General features: G+C 43.9%; 1 protein-coding gene across 2 annotated transcripts in view; it reads right to left on the reverse strand.

The window, feature by feature from the left end:
• Window positions 1-2,489: 2,489 nt before the first annotated feature.
• Tnfrsf11a (TNF receptor superfamily member 11a) overlaps window positions 2,490-24,424 on the reverse strand; it is a 53,540-nt gene continuing 31,605 nt past the window's right edge. For both annotated transcript variants that reach the window (XM_040270210.2, XM_078029921.1), the window contains 4 exons: window positions 23,094-23,207; window positions 19,432-19,484; window positions 17,115-17,889; window positions 2,490-5,795 (listed from right to left, as the gene is read on the reverse strand). In XM_040270210.2, coding sequence (XP_040126144.2) covers window positions 5,476-5,795; window positions 17,115-17,889; window positions 19,432-19,484; window positions 23,094-23,207 — 1,262 coding nt within the window. In that variant the 3' untranslated portion in view covers window positions 2,490-5,475. The remainder of the gene's footprint in view (window positions 5,796-17,114; window positions 17,890-19,431; window positions 19,485-23,093; window positions 23,208-24,424) is intronic.

Below are 24,424 nucleotides of genomic sequence, written 5' to 3' on the forward strand. Positions count from 1 at the left end.
TTAGAGACCTCTCAAGCATGTCACTGGCTGTTCATTAGGTACCATGGATGCTGTAATGACTGCCATCTTTGATACAGATCTATAGGGCCCTGCAGCCTACAGCTGGCAGGTGCAATAAGGATAAATGCCCATCAGCTACTGCGAGAGGGTTGCTCACCCTTCTTATATAGCACGTCAACATCTGCTTGCCCGAGCTGCTGAAAACAGAATGATTAGTATCATCTTATTTACAGAAAGGAATCTTTTCTGGGGTATAGAGCCAACTAACTTTATGTGAAAGTTATTGTACTGGTCCTGAGTTTCCAGAGAAATAGAACCAATAGGATCTATCAATGTATTGACTGGGAGAAATTTATTACCCAACTATCAAGGACGAGCAGTCCCACCATCTGCCACAGGAAATTGGAGGCTCAGGAAAGCAGGAGGTGATTAGAGATGATTAGAGATACATCTGAGTGCCAGAGCACTGGGGACAGAAGGCTGAGGTCCTGTGTGAATAGGTATGATGCTGGGGATGGGAGCCTTTGACGAGTGACAGTAGCAATAAAACTGAGCCAAATAGCATGGACACACAGGCAAACCTTGAACTGGGGGTTGAACCTCAAGGAGAGAGGAGACAGCACTGAGAAAGAGAAGGTTGCTCTTGGAATAAAGAAGAGACATGGCTTTTGTTGGGTAGCTGAGGGGGGCCGGGATCTGGTTGATCATTATCTCAGTTTGGATTTTGCTAGTTGGATCTGGTGAATCCCTTATTGCTTGAGGGGGCAAACTACCATCCCACCAGGTGATTGCTCCTGCTCAGAGGGGTAGCCTCACTCCTGCCCTGGGGTAATTGCTCCCATTTGGGGGGCGGTCTCATCATGGAGTGGTCTGACTAAGGACTCTGCTGTTCCAGGAGGGTGTAGGACAATGACCGACGACTTCTAGGTCTCTCTCCCGGGCATCTGGAACAGGATGTTGTGAAAGCCGGCAGCTGGATGTCCCTGAAAATCTTGAAAAAACCTTAGCGATTCTTACCTTGGGGTCCTCGGTTTTGAGGGGGGCGAGATAGGGTGAGTAAACTTAGTGATAATAAACAAACCTATATTGCCAGTTTTTAGACAGACATTCCTTAAGTTTGACAGGTCTATAGGCGGAAGACCTCAGAGTGCCTCTGTTCTTTGTCCTTGAGTAGTCCCTCATGGTCTCCATTAGGCACAGTGAATTCAACCTTTTTCTACATGTTGTGTACTCAGGCCCTCGTGGTCTGGAAGCTGCCCACCCACCCTGGGAAGGTCATCTGCTTGGTTCAGTCCACTGACTCAAATGCTAGCCTCATCCAGAAACCCTCTCACAGACACACCAGAAATGATGTTTGAGATCCGGCATTCAAGGCCCAGTCAAGTTGACACAGAAATTAACCATCACAGATACAAAGTTTCTAGTGCAAAATTGTAGGACTTACTAATTAATTTGGAAAACTAATGAAAAGTTGGATGTTTAAAAAAAAATATTTCCATTGTTGACTCTCTCTACCTAAGTTCAACTCTAGTGTACATCATTTTTTTTTATATAGCTAAAAACAGACTTCCATTAGAGGAAGCAGAACATTTGGGGTATAAACATGACCATTTACCCACACGGTCATTATAATGGCCACTGAAAACTTTGAAGTTTGGGTGCACACCCCACTGCTAGCTTTGTGAACTCGGGAAGTTTGTTAACCTTCCAAGGCCAAGTCCTCTTTTAAAAAGATAATAATAATCACTCATAGATTTGCTGTGTTGATTCAATGAGCAAATATTCATATAGCAATAGGTGCATTGGGAACTGGTAGTTGTTAGCCATAGCTGCATTGCAGGGGGCCCTCTCCTTGTCTTGAGTACACTTTACATTCTTGTTTTCCTCTCTAATAGAGCTGCCAATGGTCGATGCTGCTGCCCCCTCCCCATCGGCAGCCACCAACAGTGGTTTACGTCAGGAGCAGAGGCTACCATCAGTGCCAAGAGGTCTCACTCAGCATCAAATGACAGCTCAGCATCAGTGAAGGTCCTGGCCCAGAGATCAGGGCCCTGGCTCTGTTGCCACCCCACACTCCAGTCATGACATCTGAACTCTTGCATGGCCTAAGGTTTGTTTCTTTTATTGTCAGAAATTGTTGTCTTGTCCCTTCTTGACCTTCTGACTCAGAGCCAGCCCGGGCTTAATAAAAATACCTGTTTAAAAAGGGGAAGGACATACGAAGAATATTAAAACAGTCCTACTTGCCCCCAAACGTCTTCCCAGAACAACCTTGAATTGCGACCTCTTCTTGCTGTGGCGACCACCTAGAAAAATGTATCTTGAGACATTGCAGATTGTCATGGGTAAGCGGTGCCATTAACAGACCAAATACGTTTGTGTCTTTCCACAATGTCAGAACTTATTGAAAAACAATAAATTCACAGGCTATACCACTCTTAGTGGTGGCAATTCACCAGATACTCATGGGTTGCCTGCTAGTCATAAGCTGGGTAATCACAAGTTCTTTTATTCCAATTTTAACTACAAATATCTATAACATTCAAGTCACACATCCCACTTTACACAATGAAATATATAGGTTACAGAGAGGCAGATTTTGCTTGCTCTCTCCAGTCCCTGACACCGTAAGAGCAAGCCCAACTCTGCAGCTGGAAGGATGGGGGACCACATACAGAGAGCTCAGGCTTGTCCAGCCCAACCCCCAACTCGCTGCACCTTCATGACAAGCCCCACCCGGCAGGGCCCAGGCTTAAGAACCACCCTAGTTGAGTTGATCCAACTCTAGAACCTTGAACTAAGTAAGCAGTAGTTGCTTTAAGTCACTACATCGTGGGGAGGGTTGTCACACAGCAAGAATCCTTCTTTCCTTGTTCCATGTATCACACCCGAACTACTCCTGACATTTGCAAGTAAAGAAACGAATTCTTCCTTTTTCTAGCAGCTGAGTAGAACACAAGTAGGAAATAACACATTTCATTTCCCTTTAAACTCTCTCACTAGGTGCCAGGCTGTATTTAAAATAATTTTCTTATGAGATTAACAACAGACATATCAACAAAGAGAGTGTTTTCTCTCCCAACCCTGTTGTCAAGGGAACCACCAATAAGACACAATAAAACCAATGTTTGACACCACAGCACACCATGGAGATCAGGAAGAAGTTGCATCATGATTCTATAAAGAGTCCTGTTTTAGCACGCCATGAAAAGTAACCTTGTGTGGTCAAATATAAGTTTAATAATCTCTTTATCATGTCCCCCAAATAATTTTTCATTATTGTTTTCATTTCCCTCTGATTCCATTTGTCACATACATCTCTATAATTCACAGACACAGACCTATATTTGCTACACATTTCGTATCACTTAATTGCCTGTGGAACAACACAGAATTAGTAGGGATCCATGTGGGAAAGAATGTTACCTTTTTTTTCTGAAAATAGATTCTTAATGTATTTCTATAGCACCTCACACTTAAGGAGCTCAAGGCACGTTAGCATTCACTGTAGCATCCTTTTGATATCTCTGGGTAGGGAAACCATGATAAATCATCATTATTGCCTTTTTATAGAAAGAAAATGAAAGCACAAGAAGGCAAAATCAACTCAGTGAGATGGTGACAGTCACAGTAGGAATGGGTTTTTAGCTCAGCAGCCTACTCTGTAAACTTATAACTTTGTTCACTATATTCCACATCAAAAAGTACAATGGAAAAAAAGTACAATGGTTTCTCCCATTTGTGTAGCATCTCTCTTTGGATGGACTTTAACTAAAAGAGTAAGACAGACTGTAAATTCCCACCAAGACATCGTCCTGGCACTGCAGTGATTTCCCACAGTTCTTTCTGCCAGGGAAGGAGCCATTCTCGGCTTCTCCATTAGAAATCACAATCAAGTGCCCCCTCCCCATCTCCGGCGGCCCCAGCAACCAGGAGGGTGAAGCCAGGGCCATTCTCTTTAGCTGGACACTTGTAGTTGGTAAAGTCTGCACAGCAACCATCATTACCACTACCAGATGTGCAAAATAATTTTAATTTACTTAGGGGCTTTACCTTCAGTGTTTGAGGAGAACCAATGCTCATTGGCCACTAAAGTGGGTAAATCCCCAGTCAGCTCCTTATGGTCTGACTTACACTGTTTCCTCTCAAGACAACCAATGCCAAGAGACGCACCCGTGGGAAAATAAGTTTCCCTATATTCACAACACGAGGATTTGTTTGTAATTTATATGCACTGGAAAATAGCAAGAATGTTTTTTTCTACTTCTACAAGTCTAAATCAGAGATGCACAGGATTGAGGAGGAAAAGAGGGCCCAGTGCCAAAACACATTTATGGCATTCATATCTAGAAAGAGAAAATGCAAATTAATATGTCAACTCATTCATTCTTTCTTGAATTTTCCTGGCACCCTCCTTTCACTTTGTATGCAGGCTGGCCTTGTGTCCTTACTCATTTTCTGCATCCTTTCCAGTGAGACATCAGGAATAAGAATGCCAAGCCGCAACAACTTGGATTTTTATATATTTAGTTGCCAAGTACCTGTTACCTCTGCCAGTGTGGACAAGTAAGTCCGGTAGTGGGCCAGGCCAGGCACTGAACTTAATTCTGCTCAAGGATCTATACAGATTTAAAAACATGGTGTGCGGGGAGAGGGCTGGGGGCAGGAGAAATGGAAGTCACTCCCAGTTACTCAGGAGGTTGAAGCAGGAGAATTGGAAGTTCGAGGCCAGCCTCAGGGAGACACTTTTCCAAAATAAAAAAGGGACAGAGGGTGTAGGTAAGTGGTAGAGCACCTCCTGGGTTTCAATCCCCAGGATCAGGGATTGGGGTGGGGGACATTCAGGGAGAACATTTGATTTGCCATTTTCTTCCTTTTAAAAGAAGAGAACATAGAATGTCTTTCTCAGAAAAATGCATCCCTCCACTTGATCCCTGCACCTGATTCTAGGCTTAAAGTGTCTAGCCTTCCCCTCAAAGTGCTCAGAGCCACCAGGGAACACTGTGAGGAGAGAAGAGATGGAGAGAAATTATGGAAAGGAGACTGTTACCTCCAGGATCATTTGGGAGAAAAGAGGGCAAAAGTATCAAGAAATATGGTGTGAAATATAAATATGGGGGGGGGATAGAGATCTGGATGGAATGAGACAGTCATAAAACATGTCAAAAGGGACAAGTCGCCGATTACAAGATCACAGGGGGCGGAGGGGAGGAGTGACAAGGTAGTCACAGGTGCCCAGCGCAGACCACAAGGTGCGCCTGCGCCGAGAGTGGACAGCCGCTGTGGGCCTGGGTCCCGATCCGTTTCCGGTTTTGCAGTCACTGGTGTTCCCAAGAGCCAGGTGGGCCGAGGGTGCCAGGTCACTGTGCACAAGTGTACCGATGCGTGGCGGGGGTTCCCGGCGCGGAGCTGCGGCCTCAGGTGCCACCGCGCGGCGGGAGGCGACACCGGGCGTCCCGCGGGGGCTGGCCACACTCACGCGGCCGCGCCCTGCTCCTGCACCGGCCGCGAGGCCTTCTCGGGCCCCGGCGCGCCCTGCTCCTGCAGCCCCGCGCCCAGCCGCGCCTCGGCGCCCGCGCACGAGTCCGGGAAGCGCGGCGCGTTGCCCGCGAAGGAGTCGCGTCGCGCCAGCGTCTCTTCCTGCACCGGGCGGCCCACGGGCTCGGCCGCGGCCCCCGGCCCCGCCGCGCCCTCCTGCGACGTCTGGCTGACGTAGACCACGATGATGTCGCCCTTGAAGTTCATCACCTGCCCGCTGGAGATGAACGTGGAGTTGCTGTTGCCAGTCACGTTCCCTGCGGGGAGGGGGACACGGAGAGGTGGAGTCAGCGTCGCCGCTGGGGACTGGCCCGAGAGGAGCCTCGGGGCTGGCCCGCAGGGTGGCTCGGAGCGGGGCCGGGCACTCCTTCCCTCGGGGAGCCCCGGCGCCTAGCGGCCTGCAGAGGCAGAGGAGGGAGGCAGGAGGCAGGAGGCCACGCTCCTGCCCCGCACAGGGGACTGACCCTGGATGGCAGAACCACAGACAAGAACCAAAGGTTACAGAGGCGACGTGGGGGGCGCAGCAAGCCCAGCTAATGGCCCAGCCGTGGTCACTGGGCAGACCTCAGTCCACCGCCTCTGACTGGAGGCTTCTGCACCTGGGGGCCTTCATTCCTTCTTCCTTCTATAGAGGTTCCTAGCAGCTCAGTCCTGGAGGATCGTGGGGTCAAGTGGGCTCAGTTTTTAGAGGAGGTTAATAAATTTTCTTAACATTAAAAAGAAGAAGAAGAAGTCACTCTAAAAGAATGGGTTTTTTTTCGTCTTTCATGCAAAGTGAAATAAGCCTATTCCCCCAAACTAAAGGTCAAGTATTTTCTCGGATATGTGAATGTGAACCATAACGGGGAAGGGGTGGATTGGACAAAGGGGAATGAAGGGAGGGGAGGGGAATGGGAAAAGGAAAGAATCTGACATAACTTCCCTTTGTACCTATATGAATATACACCACAGTGACTCGCCATCGAACATCCACAAGAAATTAATTAAAAAAAAATAAGCATGGGTAAATGGCAGAAAGGTCAATAGAAGAGGGTAGGGGAAGGGGAAGGGAAGAGGAAGGAGAAGTACTGGGGACTGAATTAGAACAAGAAATATTTCATGCTTTTATAATTATGTGAAAATGGATTCTATTGTCATATAAAACTAAAAAGAACCAATAAAAAATAATGTTTTTTTCTTTACTATTACAACATTCTTGCTGGTTCTGTTGTTCTTCAATATCGTATGAAACTACATCTAGGCACTGGATGAATGATTTATGGTTTTGAATTTCATCACATCTCTTCTTTTTCCTCTTCATATTTAGATGTAGCTAGTTGTGTCAGGGTATATGTGATTTATTCGCCATTTAAATTTTTTATTCTCCAACAAATCATCGTGAATCCATCGTTATTTACTACTTCTTTGTTAGAATCTTTAATTAGTCTAAGCTGAAGTTTTAAAAAAAATCAAAAACCTGTTTGGAGGGCATTGTTTTGCACATGAAGGTCTGTGTAAAATTTTGCATCTTAAGAATTTCATTCCATGCTGTTGCCCTATGGCAAACAATTCTTTGATAGCGATATCCTAAAATTTCTATAGGACTGATATTCTTTTCAGTTTTCTATTTTTATTTTCAAAATAGAACTCAAACCCTGTAATTTAAGGGATATATTTTAACATTCAGAATCCTTCAATTTATAGACTGGATAATAAACACTTATTCTTGGAGGGCCATACAGGGGTTGGCAGTGGGGAAGACAATATCAAGCTCTTTAAATTCCTGACAATTAAGAAGCTAACTTAACTAGAAAGAGCATGAAATTCTCAAGTTTATTCTTCAAGTGTTTCTTTACTGAAGGTATAATTTATGACCAAAACAACCTTTGATCAAGTCCATTGTGCTGCCTTTTGTGAAATACAGTAAACTGGTACAGATTAAACTTTTTTAAAAAAGAGAAGTTGTACTGATTTGCCTACAACAAGTGTCCTCAGGGTGGTCTTCAAGGCTGTGTGACCTGCACGGCTGCATAGAGCCTTGACCTCAGAAGGGCCCCAGGATTGTTTGAATGCTCTGCTGTCATCATCTTGAAATTCCTATTAATTTTTGAACAGGGGGGCCTTGCATTTTAATTTTTCGCTAGCTCTGCAAATTATATTGCCATTTCTGAGGAACAGGCAAGTGTTAGGAATATTGATCTGAGTTTTTATTTACTCTAATATAGCATCACTTTTTTGGGAGGTAACATCTCATAGGTTGGACACGTTTTAATTTTGCAGAAGTGTTTGCCAAACAATTTTTTTCTACTGATGAAGTAAATAGTCAGCAAAACACTGAATTATAGAGGTTATCCATTGGTGCTCTTAAGATACAGACTCAATTATGTGTTTTCCAGATATCAAGCCTCCTACCACTTGCTGGAATCTCATGATGAGATACATGGGCTCTCAGGAGAGAGGAGAAGAGACCCTTAGTAGACCCAGATCCACAGGCAAGACCTACTCATGTTTGTTCCTTTAGTTAGATGAACAAAACACATCAACTAGGACAAAAACAATCAATTTAAATGTCACCAGATTCAAAGACTTATACAAATGTGCCCACAAATGATATATGGCCAGACTGCTTAAACAAAAAAGAAACATTCTAACCCCCAAATATCAAATTATTTTCTTGGAACTTAATTCTCACGAAAAAGCTTGCCTGGGAACCTGCGCTTTTTGGGGGGAGGGGGATACCAGGGATTGAATCCAGAGGCACTTAACCACCAAGCCACATCCCCAACCCTTTATAATATTAGAGACAGGGTATCGCTGAGTTAATGAGGCTGGATATGAACTCACGATCCTCCTGCCTCAGCCTCCCGAGTCACAGGGATTATAGGTGTGTGCCACTGCACCCAGCTCCAGGAAAATCTTATATGTAATCAGAGAGTTCAAGCTTGGGACGTCCCTTGTCTACTCCTCTCTGAGACAAGGGGTGCCCACACCCTGCTTTGGGGGTATGTACATCTTCACTGTCCCTAAACAAATCCTTGTGTGTGCCTTACTTTTTACATGTACTGGGATTCTTTCAAAAGTCAAGAACCCCCAGGCTGAATCGAGGTTCATTCTCCTCCTTGGAGGGACCTTTTCAGACCGCGGTCTAGTGACATGAATGCCAACTTTTTGACATAGAAGTGAGTCCTGTCCCTTGGAGACTGGGTTTTCTGACTATATCAATGATACCTTTAATGTCAAAATAGAACAAAAAGTCACTTGCCAAACAGGCTACATGCAGAATTCTCCTAGAGTAATATTTCCTCAATTTCTCATATAGGTCTCTTCCACCTCAACTTTAATAGCAAAATATTTTCAACAACTCATTCTTTGAATCATCCAAAAACATTCAACAATTTTCATAGAAATGATCCTCATGCTTATCAAACTCATTTTTTTTTGCCAGTTTATATAACAATGAAAGTTTTAAAATGACACCAAGGTCAATTTACACCCACAGGACTAGGCACACCCAGGAATTATGGAAAGCATGATCATTCATCAGTGGGAGCAGAGGGCCCGGGAATCCTAGGGTACCCAAAAAGTTGTGAGTAATCAGTGTGCCAAGGGCTTTGGAGGACCTCATTCACAGAGAGGAGCGTGAGGGTTAATCTGAGCCTTAAATGGAGATAGATCAAGAGCATCCACTCCAATAATAAAGGTAATAGAAACATTATTCCAAATCCAGACTTTTCTGCATGCTCTCTCCAGGCTGTTGGCTGTATTCAGACCCCTGCCTGCAGATGCTTTGCAAGTGAGCACTCCTGGTGGTTGGCTGGCTCATCCCTCTACTAATTGACATTGTTTTCAGGGTGAAAACTGTCTTACAGCCTTCTTTTTCCTTGGCTTCTCATAACCCAGACTCACCTGAATAATAACATCAATATCATTGTGAGGTTTCCATTTCTGGGGATCAGAGGGGTGGAAGTTTGACAACAGGCATGGGTGTATTAATGGTTGCCTGGGTAAAGGAGTGTAAGAAATTGAGTGAAAAAGAGGAGAGAGCAGAAGTCCAAAATATCTCAGTTCTTGTCCCAGCTTGGCCCTCATTGGTGGTGAGAATTTGAGACAAACTACCTAAAACTCTTCAGGTTTGCTCATGTACAAAATGAGCATCAATGACCAAGTCATGCTAGCTTGGCATGTGCAGGCACGTTATATATATTTGTTAAATAAACGAACTCATAAACGTGGCAATCTGGTGGGATGGCACAGGGTTAAACAAGATGGTGGGTTTGAAAATGCTTGGGAAATGGCACAAAATCAATCACAGATACAATGACAGCCCTGCTATAGCTAGTAAGTAGCATTAGCACTCACAAAACCCTGAAAGGCACAGAAATTTGTGAAACAGAGACTGAGTGGTAATGTCCTTTCCATCCATCTTGTTGGAGGCTCTCCATGTGTCTTAGAGATTGAAAGGGTGCTTTCCTCTGGAAATCTAGCCAACGTTTGTTTTTTCTCTTCTGAAATCATCAATCATGATTGCCTCTGGAGAGAACAGTCATCTATATAGATCTACGCCAAGACCACAGTCTCAATTCTTGTCGCACGAGTCAGCTGTGAGTTGAGTGTTTGCTAGATTAGAGAGAGGCTCAGAATGAACTGGTGATAACCTGAACCCTTAAGTACAGCTCAGTCCTGAAATGTCCCTGCTAAAAGCAACAATTTTCATCCTACATCTCTGCACAGAAAGTTTCCATGGTTACGTCAGCTGATCTGAGAGGGCAGGACTCTGGGATGGCAGCCTCCTTAAGACACCATGTGGGTGACCTGCATCATCTGGGGGTGTTGTGGAACTGCCTCTCCAGCACAGTGGCCATGTTTCTGCAGTGACTAAGTGCCCTTGAAGGGTCACTCTTTCACCAAGGGCCAGGGTGGTACTTTCCCCCCCGATGCTGTGTTGTCAGAGTAGACCTCTCCTTTGTTGGGGCCAATAAGGGAGAATGTAAAAGGGGAAGGAAGATTTGGATGAGGCTTACCCAAGATGGCCTAAGAATGCTGTGGGGCTTAAGAGATTGAGAAGATAAGCCACAGAATGGGCAAAAGTATTTGAAAAGCCATGTCTAGTAAAGGACACTTACTCAAACTATTCAGTGAACTCTTGAAACTCAATTAAAAAAAAAAAAAGAAAACAACCTAATTTTAAAAATGGGCCAAAGACCTTAACAGACTCCTCATCAAAGAAGATATATTCAGATGACAAATAAGTGTGTGTGTGTGTACATGAAAAAATGCTACACATCAAATGTATTGAAGGAAGTAAAGATTAGACCAACAATTAGATTCCACTACACACTTATCAGAATGGCCCCAATCCAGAACACGAATGCCACCGACACTGGTAAAGATGGGGAGTAACGAGAACTCATTTAGTGCTGGCAGGAATGCAATATGGTACAGACACTTTGGAAGACAGTGGGCAGCTTCTTACACAACTAGATGTAACAGGCTCCCCATACAAGCCCAGGATCTTCCTCTTTGGTATTTACCCAAAGGGGTTAAAACCTTATGTCCATAAAAAACCTGCAAGTGGATGACTATAGCAGCTTTACTCATAACTGCCTAAGATATCCTTCAGTAGATGAATACACAAATATTAACTGTGGTAATCCAGACTACGGAATATTATTTAGTGACAAAAAGAAATGAGCCATCAAGTCATGAGAAGACATGGGGGAAACTTCAATGCGTGTTACTAAGTAAAAGAACCCAACCTGAAAATGCTGTGTGCTGTTCAATTCCAGCTAGATGGCATTGTGGAAAAACTATGAAGACAGTAAAAATATCAGTGGTTGCCAGAGGCTGGGGAGGGGGAAGGAGGGATACACAGTCAGCATACAGAGGATTTTTAGGGCAGTGAAATCACTCTATATGATACTGCAATGTGCCCTTATAATCTGTCAAAACACAACACCACCAATGAACCTTTTTTTAATGTAAACCATGGGCCTGGGGTGACAATGATTCACGGTAGGTTCATTAATTGTATTAAACGTGCCCACTCTGGTTGGGATGTTGGCAATGCGGGAGGTCAGGCATGGTCATGCATGTGTTGGGAAATCTCTTCTTCTCCTACATTTTTTTTTTCCTTTCCTGAGTCTCAAAAAGTAAAGTCTGTAGTTTTTAAAAGGCCCGAGGCCCGTCCATGTGCCATTAGGCCACAGAGCCTTTAGGAACTGGCAAGGCCAAGGGCCTGTCCCTCTCTCTCAGATGCTCTCCTCAGGCTGCCTTTCCCACAGTTTTCTCCTTCGAGGCCACCTCTCACATGTATTTTATTTCACTTGTGAAATAAAAGATGGAGCCTTTTGAGAGAGAGGACTTTCCCCACAAAAGAATCCGTGATGGTTAAAACAGAAACTTCCAGAGGCAACTGGCAGCAGACAAGAGTCTCATTGTAGGACAAGGAACCGTCCCTTACTGCACATCTCAGGGTCCCTTCCTGCAGAAACTTCTAGGTCTGGCCTGGCCTGGCCACTGCCCCTCACTCAGCCAGAGTAGCCATTTATCCCAGGCCTGTAGAAACTGAGGGTTCCCCAAGACACAGTGACCCAAGGAAATCAGTATCATTCAGGAGGAGATGGGGGGTGGCTGAAAGGAGAGGGATCCCTGTCAGCTACTCGAATCCTGGCTTCGTTGCTTCCTAGCCCTGTGATACTGGGCAAGGAATTTGCCCCACAGGAGTTCTGTGGGTAATTAAAAAGCTCATCACAAAGCACTTCCTTGGTGCCTGCTAACTAATATCTAGAACACCACAAATGAAACTGTCATCCTTAGGACACCAAAACCACCTTGCGGTCTCTGCATGCCACGTAACAGTAGAAGGCTACCTGAAGGCTACCCAAAAGTTGATCCGAAAACCAGAATGACATGGAGGTTTTTTATAAAGTCGGGGATTTGAACATTTAGAATGGATGAGTTGACTGAACATTAGTATTTAATGAGATTTAACTAGGAAAATGTTCTGATAACTTGAGAGTGTTAAAAATAGCATCTAAGTCAACAGAAACCATGAACCAATGATGTGTCCCATTATGATCAGAAAGATTTATACGTTGCTAAATCCATGCTTTATATAGCAGGCTCCGTGGAATCTGTTTTTCTCAGGCAGAAAGAACAAGCTTAGGTTTAAGAACACAATCCCTGACAGAATTTACATTTTTTAACAAGGTAACGCACACTTTGCTTCTCAAAAGCTCATTACAGTTGTTTAAAATGCATAACACATGAATATCAAATCACCAGAACTATGCCAAATAATACCACCAAATTGTCATGTAGATTTTCTTCCAAGTAACAGAACTAAAAATATACACAAATACACTCAGACTACCCAGGCTACAATGGGTTCTTTGGGAATTAAAATAAAATAACATTATATATTTAACCCATATGCTTCTCATGTGATTTTCCTTTTTATGGAAATGCAAGCTCTGTTTCAGGTTTGGAAGAAACTGGGTATATGAAGATAAGGAAAAGGAAGCAATATTTAATAATTCCAGTCTGAATCATGCTTGAAAATTACTTAGAAGATCTTAAGACCAAATCCTTCCAAAATGAGCTCTAATGATACAGAAAGAAGGGAGATGGCACTAAATTAAACAAGGTGTATACAGTGGACAAATTTAAAAATATATTTTGAAATAATGAATTGACTTTTGGCATCAATGAATGCTGAGCAATTATGACCAAGTAAGCAAATTATGAAATACTGATTTTAACTTAGAGAGTCAGGACCAGTGGACTAATTAGTACCTGCCTTATAACACTTAGCTAAAAGTGAAAACTTGGCGCGTGGCATTTATTCTAAGGAGAGTGAAGAAAGTAAAAACTAGAGGCTATCCACTGCTGGGGCCAGTAAAGGGAAGGGAGGAAAATTCAGATAGGAAAACCTTTTCCTGTCCTAGGATGGAAATGGATGGTCAAGAACAGTCATTCCCAAAGCAGGTGGGCCCAGGGATGGGACTGAGGCTGGGGGAGCAGCGGTGAGTCAGACAGATGTGTTCACCCTCCAGTCACCATGGCCACCAGGAAGCTTCTGCCTCCTCTGCTCAGGACAGCGCAGTGTGCCCAGGATGGTCATTGCCAGTCCTTCCATTCTCTGCTTCTCACCCAGCCTCTAAGAGCAGACCAAAGAAGTGGGGGCCTAAGAGCCCACTGGGAATGAATGAGGAACTATGGTGCTTTGGGTTGCCTGCCTACTCTGACTGGTGGGATGAGTGTGCATATCCATATTGAGTCCCTGAACGTACCACAAAGCCACCTTTGAGATACCAGAAAGACGAGGCATGACAAGATTATAGAAATCCCTACTGATTGCTATGGCTACTAAGACTGGGTTGTGTGACAGACTCTAGGCTCAGTTAGAAAATGTCCAAGACTCATTGCCAAAAAAAAAAAAAAAAAAAAAAAAAAACGGTGGCCAGTGCGTGGGGCAGGCTGGGGATCCATACTTTGGAACGTATGGATTCTTTTTGAGTTTCTTCATTCCCTAACATCAATCCCTACTTGTATTCCAAGATTTTCCAAGTCACTGTAGCTCAAGAGACCTTTAATAAAGGTTTTATAGAAAAGCAAATATGTCACCAGAGTTCATCAAGAATTGCTGGGGGCCCTGTAAATAAGCAACTCTCCCCCGCTCAGAAGTAGCAGAACCTATCGACTAACCAGAAGCTAATGCCAACTTGTTGGCCAACCATAGACACATTAATTGTAAGCAGTTGCTACTTTTTCCATATGAAGTTACCATCATTCTCCAGTGGCACAGTAAGAATTCTAACTCCACTGAGGGGCTTATAACCAAGGTAACCATCCTGTTATCAGCATCAGGCATCATCGAAGACCTAAATTAAGGCAGGGCTATTTAAGACATAACCAAAAGTAGGTATTTTCCCCTTTGTTGGTCTTTGCTAATGATTCTCACTATTCCTTAAGAGTTAAAGCATCAATAAAATAGCCTTAACAACTTTGGGTATTTTTTTTAAGTTGTCTACACTTGTAGATGCTGGCACAATGGAGACACTATTTCCTGTGGAAATCCCCAGACATTGTCATCAGAAAGCACTTAGTTTGGTTGTAAGTTTAAACAAACAAATAAACAAAATAATACCTGGGTGTTAAAAAACAAAACAAGAACACACACACACACACACACACACACACACACAAACCAGTGGAAGAGGCCACCTCGCTCGGGTCTTGAGAGCCCGGGGCTCTCTGGGAGATGGAAGGTTATCAGGCCCTTCTCTCTGGTCTCCTACAAGCGACATCTTCTTTCATGCATTCTATAGGACATAAATTATAACAATTAAACAAAAAAGAATGGAAATGTGGTATTCTGACCAGAAACCAGCCTGTTCATGTAGACGTAATTGCAGAGAGAAAAAAGCACAGCCTCTAAAATCAGTCTGGCTGCTGCTGCTTCTCGGGCAAAAAGGAACTTGGCCACTGGCTGGTGACAGCACAGCAGACTCTCCGTGGATGCCGTGCATGGCCAAGCACCAACTGAAGATAGAAAAGCAGAGTAAACTCTTTGCAAATTAACACCACTCGGTTGATGACACCCTTTTTATTTCTTTCCTCTGAGCCTCGATGTTTAGCACTGGAGAAATAAAAGAAGCAGAGGAGGACACTGTTTTCACTCCTTCTCAGGACAGCAAACAATTTGGCTTTTGGCTTCATGACACTGTGTGTGTGTATGAGAGAGAGAGAGAGAGAGAGCGAGAGAGAGAAAGGAAGGGAGGGAGGGAGGGAGGGAGGGAGGGAGGAGAGAGGAAAGAGGAGAGAGGGAGAATCTTTAAATTTGCCCATCCCCGTTCTTCCAAGAACTGATGATGTTTCTCCCACAGTAGCAAATGCCATCTCCTGGTGTCACCAATGGAAAAACTGGCCTGTCCTCTGGTACTGCCAGGACCCAGCTGCTGTCACAGACTGAGCTACAGCCTTCTCATTCCCCACAGCCTGAAACCTGGTTCAGTGTCTCTCCAGAACCAACAGAACCAAAACAAATGGCTAGAAAGATGCAGAACAATGCAAACAGATAACAGAACCAGATTCCTCATCATGGAAATTCCTTAAAATCTTCAAAATATATTCTAAAGTCTTCAGAAGGAAAATTCTACCAGTTCTTTTAAAAATATCCTCAAATGTATCTTCTTTCAGTTTGACTGGTAATTGATAGGGCAGAATTTTTAAATCAGTGCACTTGTATAGCTGCAGCAAACCACACTGCTGGGGAAACACCAGCACCGCTGTTTGGCCGAGCGAGCTGCAGCCATTGTTACCGGGAGGCGGAGCAGCCTCTGTGCTAGGCTGGGATCTGCCACCCCAGGGTTACAAAATAACTCTCAGGCAGCTCTAGTGCCACTTACAGTCTAGATCAAGAGACCTGAAAGAAAAAGCATCTCTGGAGAGGGGAGGCCTGTGAATGAGCTGTTTTTTTTTTTTCTTCTTAGAGTTGGAAGATTTTGTGAAGTCCCTTAAATAGTATGCATCCATATATTCATTTTTTTTTTTCTGGAAAGAGTGTCTGTAGCTTTCAGAAGACTCTTAATGAGATCCCTGACTCCTCATAGGGCTAAGGATTCCCAGAGCCAGAGGAAGCCCTCCCTGTTCCTCCCAAAGTCCTTTGTAACTACATAATAAAACAGATGGTGTTTTACCCTCAGGAAAAAGAGTCATAATGTTATCACTGGTGGCTTGTTCCTGCTCAAGCAGTGTTGCAGCGATAATTTCCATAATGATGCTAAATTGGAAATCATCCTCCCGTTCCATGACCATATTACACGTAGTGGTGATGAAGGGCCTGGTCCTAAAAAGCATTAAAGGACACTTCTCCTGCATCATTCATTCGGTACAGAACCAGAATGCTGCTCAAATAAATATTAGTTAATTGAGGATCAATTAAACAATTTTGTTTGTCCTCCTGAAATTTATAAGAGCCTGAGGTTTAGAAGAGCTTCCCTGGGGGACCTTGAAGAGGCCGAAGTTGCTTTTTAAACAAAACCCCCCAAAAAACAGAAATCGGGGTGGGGCTGGGGTTGTGGCTCAGTGGTAGAGTGCTTGCCTAGCACATGTGAGGCACTGGGTTCAATCCTCAGCATCACATAAAAATAAATAAAGGCATTGTGTCCATCTACAACTAAAATCATCATCATCATCATCATCATCATCATCATCCCCATAAATCGGAAGGAACACCTTGATTTTGCCAGTCCTGAGGTCAGCGTTGACTTTGTCCTTCAGCGGTCAATGCTGGGGTTTGAGGAATACTCTGACCACAAGAAGCTGATACTAACGTGTCCTGGATATTCATAGGTGCCGTAATAGCCCAGTAGTAGAAGAAGAAGCCACAGAGCAGTGGGCACAGCCTACAAGCCCACACACAGGTGCATCAAACCAAAACCCCTCTGGAAAAACACTGATTAAGAGAAAATGGTCAGGCTGAATTTTCCCCATGTCAATTTCCTTTTCCCTAAATGACCTGATAATTGCCCCCAAACCTTAGCCCAAGAACAGGGCTTTTTGCTCAACTGTGGGAGACCAGGAGAATCACTTACCAGTGGCAGGTGGCTGGTCACTGGGGGCGGTTCCAGACCCAGCGCTTCCCCTGGCTGAGCTGGGAAGCCTTACATCAGCCCCGTCTTCAGGCTTGTCTCCCCACTCTGCGCCACCAGCCACTTCTTCAGAAGGAGGGCCCATGCCGTGGGCACACTGGGGCAAAGGTCCATGTTTCAGGAAACCCATAAGGGGCTCCTGGTCCTCCCCAGGAGGGCTCCCACAGCCTGTGTAGCTGTCCCCCAAGCTGGAGCTGGCTGCCCAGGGGGCATAGCTGCCACCCTCCACCTCTTTTTGCAAGTACTTCTCGGGGGACACGGGAATCCAATCAGTTCTGCACGGGGGCTCCGTGAAGTGGCAGCTTTCTGAGTCCACTGTGCTCTCGGTCCCCGTGAAGCACTGGCTTAAACTGTCATTCTCCCCCACCTCCAGGGGTTCAGGGAAAGGGGGTACGGATTTGCTTCCAGGCTGGGTCAGGAGCTGTAAACCCTCTGGGGGCTGCAGGGGCCTGTCCATGTACTCGTCCTCCATAGGAACCTGCCTGCTGGAGTCCGCCTTGACCTCCACCTCGCTGACCAAGGAGAACATCCCTGCCTCTTCGCCCTGTGCACAGGGCTCACCTCCTGCACATGCACCCCCACAGACACCAGCTCCGTCTGCACAGCACACAGCTTCTGGAACCATCTTCTCCAGCGTCAGCAGTAAGACACCTTCACACACTTCACACTGACTCGAGCCTGCCGAGGGAGCGCTGAGACAGCTGTCGCCTGAGGACGCCTGCAGATACGAATTCAGAAGGCAGAGGCGTTAATACCCAGAGTTATTAGAACATGTTCAGCTAAACACTGCTGAAAACAGTGTTTATACTAATTATTTCCACCATAACAAGTACAGATGGCACATCCACGCGATACTTTATCTGTGCTATTCAAAATTATCGAGTGTAGGAGAATCCTAAAATGGAACACAACCAGAAATGAATGGATCTTACTGCATTTCAAAGGAATAGAATATCCACACAAAAGGGAGGAAAGAGCTAACCCACATAATGTTTCAACACAGTATTTTGACTCTGTATAAAAATGACATCATACTGGATACTGTAGTTGGTTGCTATACTGGAAGCTCCAGTCGGTAGCTCTGTGCTTTTTTTTTTTATAGATTAGTAATTCTAAACCTACCTTCTGTGTGTTCTAGAACTGAGCAAATGAGTGAACACATTGATAACAAGTGGAACCAGGTGTCCTACTGCTAGAGACAGAAGATCTAAATATGAGAAAGGGGAGACAAGAAGGATCCTGGGTCCTGGGTTCCAGATCCTAGAACCAGAGAGGTCAGCATAGTGTTTAAAGTTGATAGATTTTTATACGTAAGAAAATAAATCTAAAGGACAAAATGGAATTTGAATATTCCATGCAGACTGGGGGATAGTATTACACCACTGTAATACTACCTTGATTTTGATAAAGGTACCATGGTTATATATGAGAGTGTCCTTGTTCTTAGGAAATACACACTGATGTGTTTAAGGATATGGGGACACACTGCCTTTATTCACTCTACAGGGATTCAAGAAAAAAAAATGTGCATTTTCATATGCATGCACAGAGAAAGAAAAAGAATAAAGCAATGTGATAAAATGAAAACACTTGCGAATCTGGGCTGTGGACGTTGGTTGTAATATTCTATTTTGTATAATTTTGAAATTATGTCAAAATAAAAATTTCCAAAACAATTGCAAAGTAAATGAAAGTGGTAGCTCATTCCTCCTAAGAATCTGTACTAGGCAATCAAGATTTATACTAAAAAATAACATATACACAGAGGTGACAGAGAGGAACGAGGACTGGAGTGTGGTCCAGTAGAGAGCGCTTGCCCAGCATGTGCCTTGGGTTTGATCCTCAGCAGCACAAAACAAAACAAAACAAAAAAATTAAAGGAGTGCTGGGGCGCTAAGGCATACGCCTATAATTCCAGCAATTGGGGAGGCTGAGGCAGGAGGATCACAGGATCCAGGCTAATCTCAAAATAAAATGCAAAAGGGCTAGGGATGCAGCTCAGTGGTAGATGTCTCTGGGTTCAATCCACAATACAAAAAAAAAAAAAAAAAAGAGAGAGAATAAAACATAAAGAAAAAGAGGCATTTAGAATGAAGAATGATGGGCCCTGGGTTATGCAGTAGGGATCAGTGGTGGGATTTGAGGTTTGCACACCATGTATGCAGGTGCTAAATAAGCAATGGGGCTCAATGGTTGATGAATCAGAGTTAAATCAGTCTAACTGTACCAAGGACCTAAGGGAGACCCCAAAGAACTTTACCTTATTTCCACCTATGTGACGGCAAGCATCATTGATCCAGTGCCACAAATTAGCTAGAAAAACAAAGCAAGGATAAGGGTTTCATATTATAATTTCCTATTTCTTTATTTTAAAAGCAAATTTTATTTTTATAATGTTATAGGACAAACGTAGGTCTCAAAAAGTTTCTCGAGGGTCTGGGGTTGTGGCTTAGGATAGAGTGCTCCCCTAGCACGCACGAGGCCCTGGGTTCAATCCTTAGCACGATATAAAAATAAATAAATAAAATGAAAATATTGTGTCTAACTACAACTAAAAAATATTTACAAAAAAAAAAAGTTTCTAGAGTGAAGCAATTAACTTATCCATCATGTCACAGTGACCCATTTTGGGGTGTGTGTGTAACATGAGCTGATATGGACTCATTTCACAAAAATCCTAAATACAATATTGTTCTCTGGACTTGTTCACCCTACATATCTGTCTGCTATTTTGTATCCTTGATGTACAACTCCCCGTTTCCTGTAGATGGAACTTTGGGTTCTTTTCTTTTATGAGTCCACATGTAAGTGAGGTCAGCAATAATTTTCTGTTTGTGTGGCTCACTATTAAGGATCACAAGTCAGTTCAATGTTATCTTTACTCATCCTCCACTGCAAGTGTTTCAGTGACCATTTCTGGATGTAAAAGCACTTAAAAAATAAATCAGCTGGGGCTGGGGGCATATAGGCTAGGGGTAGAAGGCTTGCCTGGAGCATCAGGCCCTGGGTTCCATCCCCAGCACCATACATGCAAGAAAATAAACAATTAAATAAATATATAAATGAATGAACTGCTTTAAAGGCTACAAAGGCATCTTACTCCTATTAAAAACAGAGCTTCCTGTCTTGCGTACAGCAAACCATGGCCCACTAGTGTTCTGCTAAATACCTGTGGGCACACCTGGGCTCCCAGAGCTGCTGTGATGTCTACAGGTGTTCTCATTCCTTTAACACATTTTCTTTGACTTTGAGGCATGGTAAGGTAAAAAGAAGATGTCTAGGAGCTCAAATATATGTACAATAAAAGGGAGGTGCCTGCTAGAGAGCTGAGCATCAGACTCACTGAGTTCTGATGGGTCCCTCTTTTTTCCTATGCCTTCTTGCTTCTCAGAATATGTTCTGTGGCATATGGAAAGGACACTGCCATTAACTTTTATAAAATAGAAGTGATAAAGTCTAAAAAGTCAGATCCATGAATTTTTTTTAAAAAACTATGAATTCATATTATACAAAGATAAAATTTTATCCCACCTCAATGAATATTCCATTTTAGATTAGCAATTAAAATTGAAGCAGAGTCATCAGTTCTTTGGTGGAAGATAACTGCAGTTCATAAAGATGCTAATCACCTCATACCTACTGAGCCCTGAAACGTGCCCGCATGGTGCTAAGCAGAGCATACACGTTATCTCGTCAATGCTGTAGACTATTATGTGACCTTGCACAGTTTATTTAACCTCTCTGGGCCTCAGTTTCCTCATCAGCACAGGGGGAAACAGTAGTGCCTGCCTCGTGTAGTGCTTTGTGAAGATTCCCTGAGCACATGTAAAAATGCATGTAACCATGTGGCGCACAGTCATTAGCCAACACATGTCAGTTACCACCATCATCACCACCATTAGTCTTCCTTCTTTTCTATAATTTTGAAATTGAATCAAAATAAAATTATCCCAAGTAAAAGGACAGTCACAGCTCTTTCCTTGCAGGACTCAGTTTTAGACAAGCACAAAGGATACTAAAAGTAATAATACTTGTGCACAGATCCACCATGATCGTCTCTCCCCTGGAAAATGGACAGCAACAACTTTCCAAGATGGTGCACATGCATCCACTCTTACTGCACCCCCAAATTTGTTTTCTACACTAAAGCAAGAGTGTTGTCCTTGGCTAAGAATAAGGAGCAAACTTCTTAGCAGGTCTGAAGGGCTGTGGCATCTGGCTCATCTTGTCCGGGTCTCCAACTTTCTGCTCCAGCTTCGTGACTCTTTCACCCCCCTCTCACCATGCTCCCCTTTCCGCAGTCCTCTCAGTGGGTGTGCTGGGCTCCTCCTTGATTCCCTTCAGGCTGGTAAATTCCAGCTGGTCTTTCTGGTCTTAGCTCACCTGTTTCCTCCTCTGAGGTGCCTGGGCTGACCCCAAGACTGGACAGACCCTCCACCACCTCTCCCTGGAGCTCCACTCCTACCATTTCGGTTTCAGTCTCACTCCGAGAGCCCAACATGTGCCTTGGCTCTGCCAGGAGTGCACTGGTCTGGGGCGCTCCGCACTGAGGCCCAGCGCCAGTCCAGTCCTTGGTGGCCAATAAACATGTGGAATGAATGGATGAGGACAAAGCTAAGAGTCCTAATTCCCTAAGTCACTGATAGGTCTATTGTTTTCTCAATAAGATAGGGTGGGAAATGTTATTAAAAGTAACAACAAAAACCAAAATATCAGGAAGTCTGTCCTCTCGCCTCAACACGACTGTTCAAGTGGTCCTCATCATCTGAACAATGGGGCCTCGTCATCCAAACCCCCAGCTGTGACGTCACGGAAGTAAAATTGCATCACTTCAAGCCAGGCCTCCCTGGGCAGCATTTCTGCTATTTCATCTATGACACAGTGTGAACTACCAATTCCTTCATCTCTCCTCCATCACTTCATTGCTAAAAACTTTATACCCTGAACCCTTGGTTTCTCTGGACTCTGGTCTTTCCTCTCCTCACTTTTTGACAATATCCTTTAATTCCCTCAGTAATGAATGGCCTCTTTAAAAAGTTGGGCCCCACTCAAACACTGCTCTCTGCTTAACAGTGGCATCTTCAATTCCCATCTGGCTTTGCCAGATGTCATATTAGGCATTGCTGGTGTTATATTAGGCAATGCAAATAGTAATAAAAATAGCAAGACATACAGGGATCCACGAAGTTCACGGAGAGCAGAAGTGGAAGAGGTAAACAGGTGAGCACCGGGAGTGGAGAGGAAGGGGGGATGTCAGGTGCTCCAGAAGAGAATGATTTGAGCAGTGAAGTACTAAGAAGCATCTTTAGCAAATCTAGGGGAGCCGTGAGTCCTTGAATAAAAATGATTCTTTGAGTTTTGTCAAATAAAAGCCAAATACGATGTGATGTTTAAAGATACCATCCAAATTAACACTTGATTTTCCATTCTAAGAAGGAGCACCTCATTTTGACTAAATGTAAGGTAAGTCATTTTCATAATTTTAGATTCACATTTCAAGATAACAACCCTAATCAAAACCTCACCTGCCATTTATCTGCACATTCTGTTTCACATGGGTACATGAAAAATGGATAAATTCCAGGATAAAAGCAAGCAACCCCCTGCATATGTGCTGCTGCATGCTCGACAGCTTAAATACAAGCCCACAAGTCATCAGTTTCCTGATGGAATATTCTTGTTAGCGTTTATACAAATCGGCACAATGTTGGCTTCTTGTTTTGCTTTTATTTTATTTTGCTAGAGAACAATGACTAAGATACAAAGGGTGTTTTGCCTTTAAGTACAGTCATCTCAAGGCACTTATTTAAGCAGGTCCCATAGACAGTCAGCGCACAATGTACTCCTATTCCAAAGCATTTGCCTAGAACTGAATCTATTTCCTTGAAGACTATCTCTGAAGCACCAGCATAGACACAATACCTGTTAGCGTTTTCCCTTTTTTCCTATGGTAAATGCCAAAGATGACGATGGCAATTAAGGCCACAGATATGAAGAGAAGCAGAATAATTAAACTGGGCAAGTAAATCCGTGGTTCTGTATTGGAAGAAAATGAGAAATGTGGCATTAAAGATTATGTTAATTTTTTTACATTTAAAATCAAAACCTTATAAATCTAATCCCAGGATCAAAGATGTGGGTGTGGGATATCCGAAGTAGGAAGCTCCCCACCCCGGACTGCATTTGCCAGGGAGCACTCACAGTCTGAAGGGTTGGCTCCCCACCTCGCCCACTCTGCTGGTCTGGCTTCACTGCACTGGAGGCCACCCCAGCACATCATTATGTCTCCATGATTACGTTCTTAAGAACGACTCTAGTCACATGCACCCACGATCCTGCTTCACCTCTGCTTGCCTCCAGAACCCCTCACTGACCAGCTGGAAGACCTCTTCACACTGCTGTCCAAATACCAACATGGCACCAGGGTTTTGCTGGCTATGAGAACACAATGGCCCCTCTGGGAAGCATTTCTGTTATTTTGTCAATGATAAAACGTGGATGCCTCCACTTCCTTCATTCCTCCCTCCTCCATCGCCTCATTGCTAGCACCTCTATATTCCACACCTTTGGTTTCCTGGACCATGACCTTTCCTTTCCTTCTCTCATTTCAAAATAACCTTTAGTTCCCTCAGTTATTTTCATGCTATCTTCAAAATGGTCTTTTTAAAAAATCTCTTCTCTGAGTGTGTAACTCCATGTCCAGATGATTTAGTGCCCTTCTGCTCCTGTTCTCTAGGATGTCAAATCTAGGCCTCTCATTTTCTTGGCCACAGCCTGTTAGCTCTATTGCCCTGTGGCTGGCATTCTCTTGATTTAGTAGAAAGGTCTGCTTGCCACTTCCGCCGTCTCTTCAGTGTGCAGACCCACTGGCACACTGACCCACTCGCCCAGAGTAACCAGCATCTTTCTGTCCGTCTTTAAAATTGTATAAGATTGATGGGTTCCACAAATAATGACTGCTGGATTCCTCTGGCGGATGACCAGTTTCCCCATGGATACTCTCACTGTGGCCACCACCACCCTTCCATGTCTGGGCATTTTCATTTATGTTTGCAGCTTTTTCTTTTCTTTTCTTTGTACATTAATACATAATCAGTTATTCCATTGTAAAAAAAAATGATCAAGTAGCATAGTATGCACAAAGCCCTGAGTTCAGTCTCAGCACTGCAATCCATCAATCAATCAAATAAAAATCAACATATCTGCAATTGAAATACTGATACAAATGAAATATTGAGCTGACCGTGGTCAGG

This window comes from Ictidomys tridecemlineatus, chromosome 13, assembly GCF_052094955.1.
Source record: "Ictidomys tridecemlineatus isolate mIctTri1 chromosome 13, mIctTri1.hap1, whole genome shotgun sequence".
Lineage (NCBI taxonomy): Eukaryota > Metazoa > Chordata > Mammalia > Rodentia > Sciuridae > Ictidomys > Ictidomys tridecemlineatus.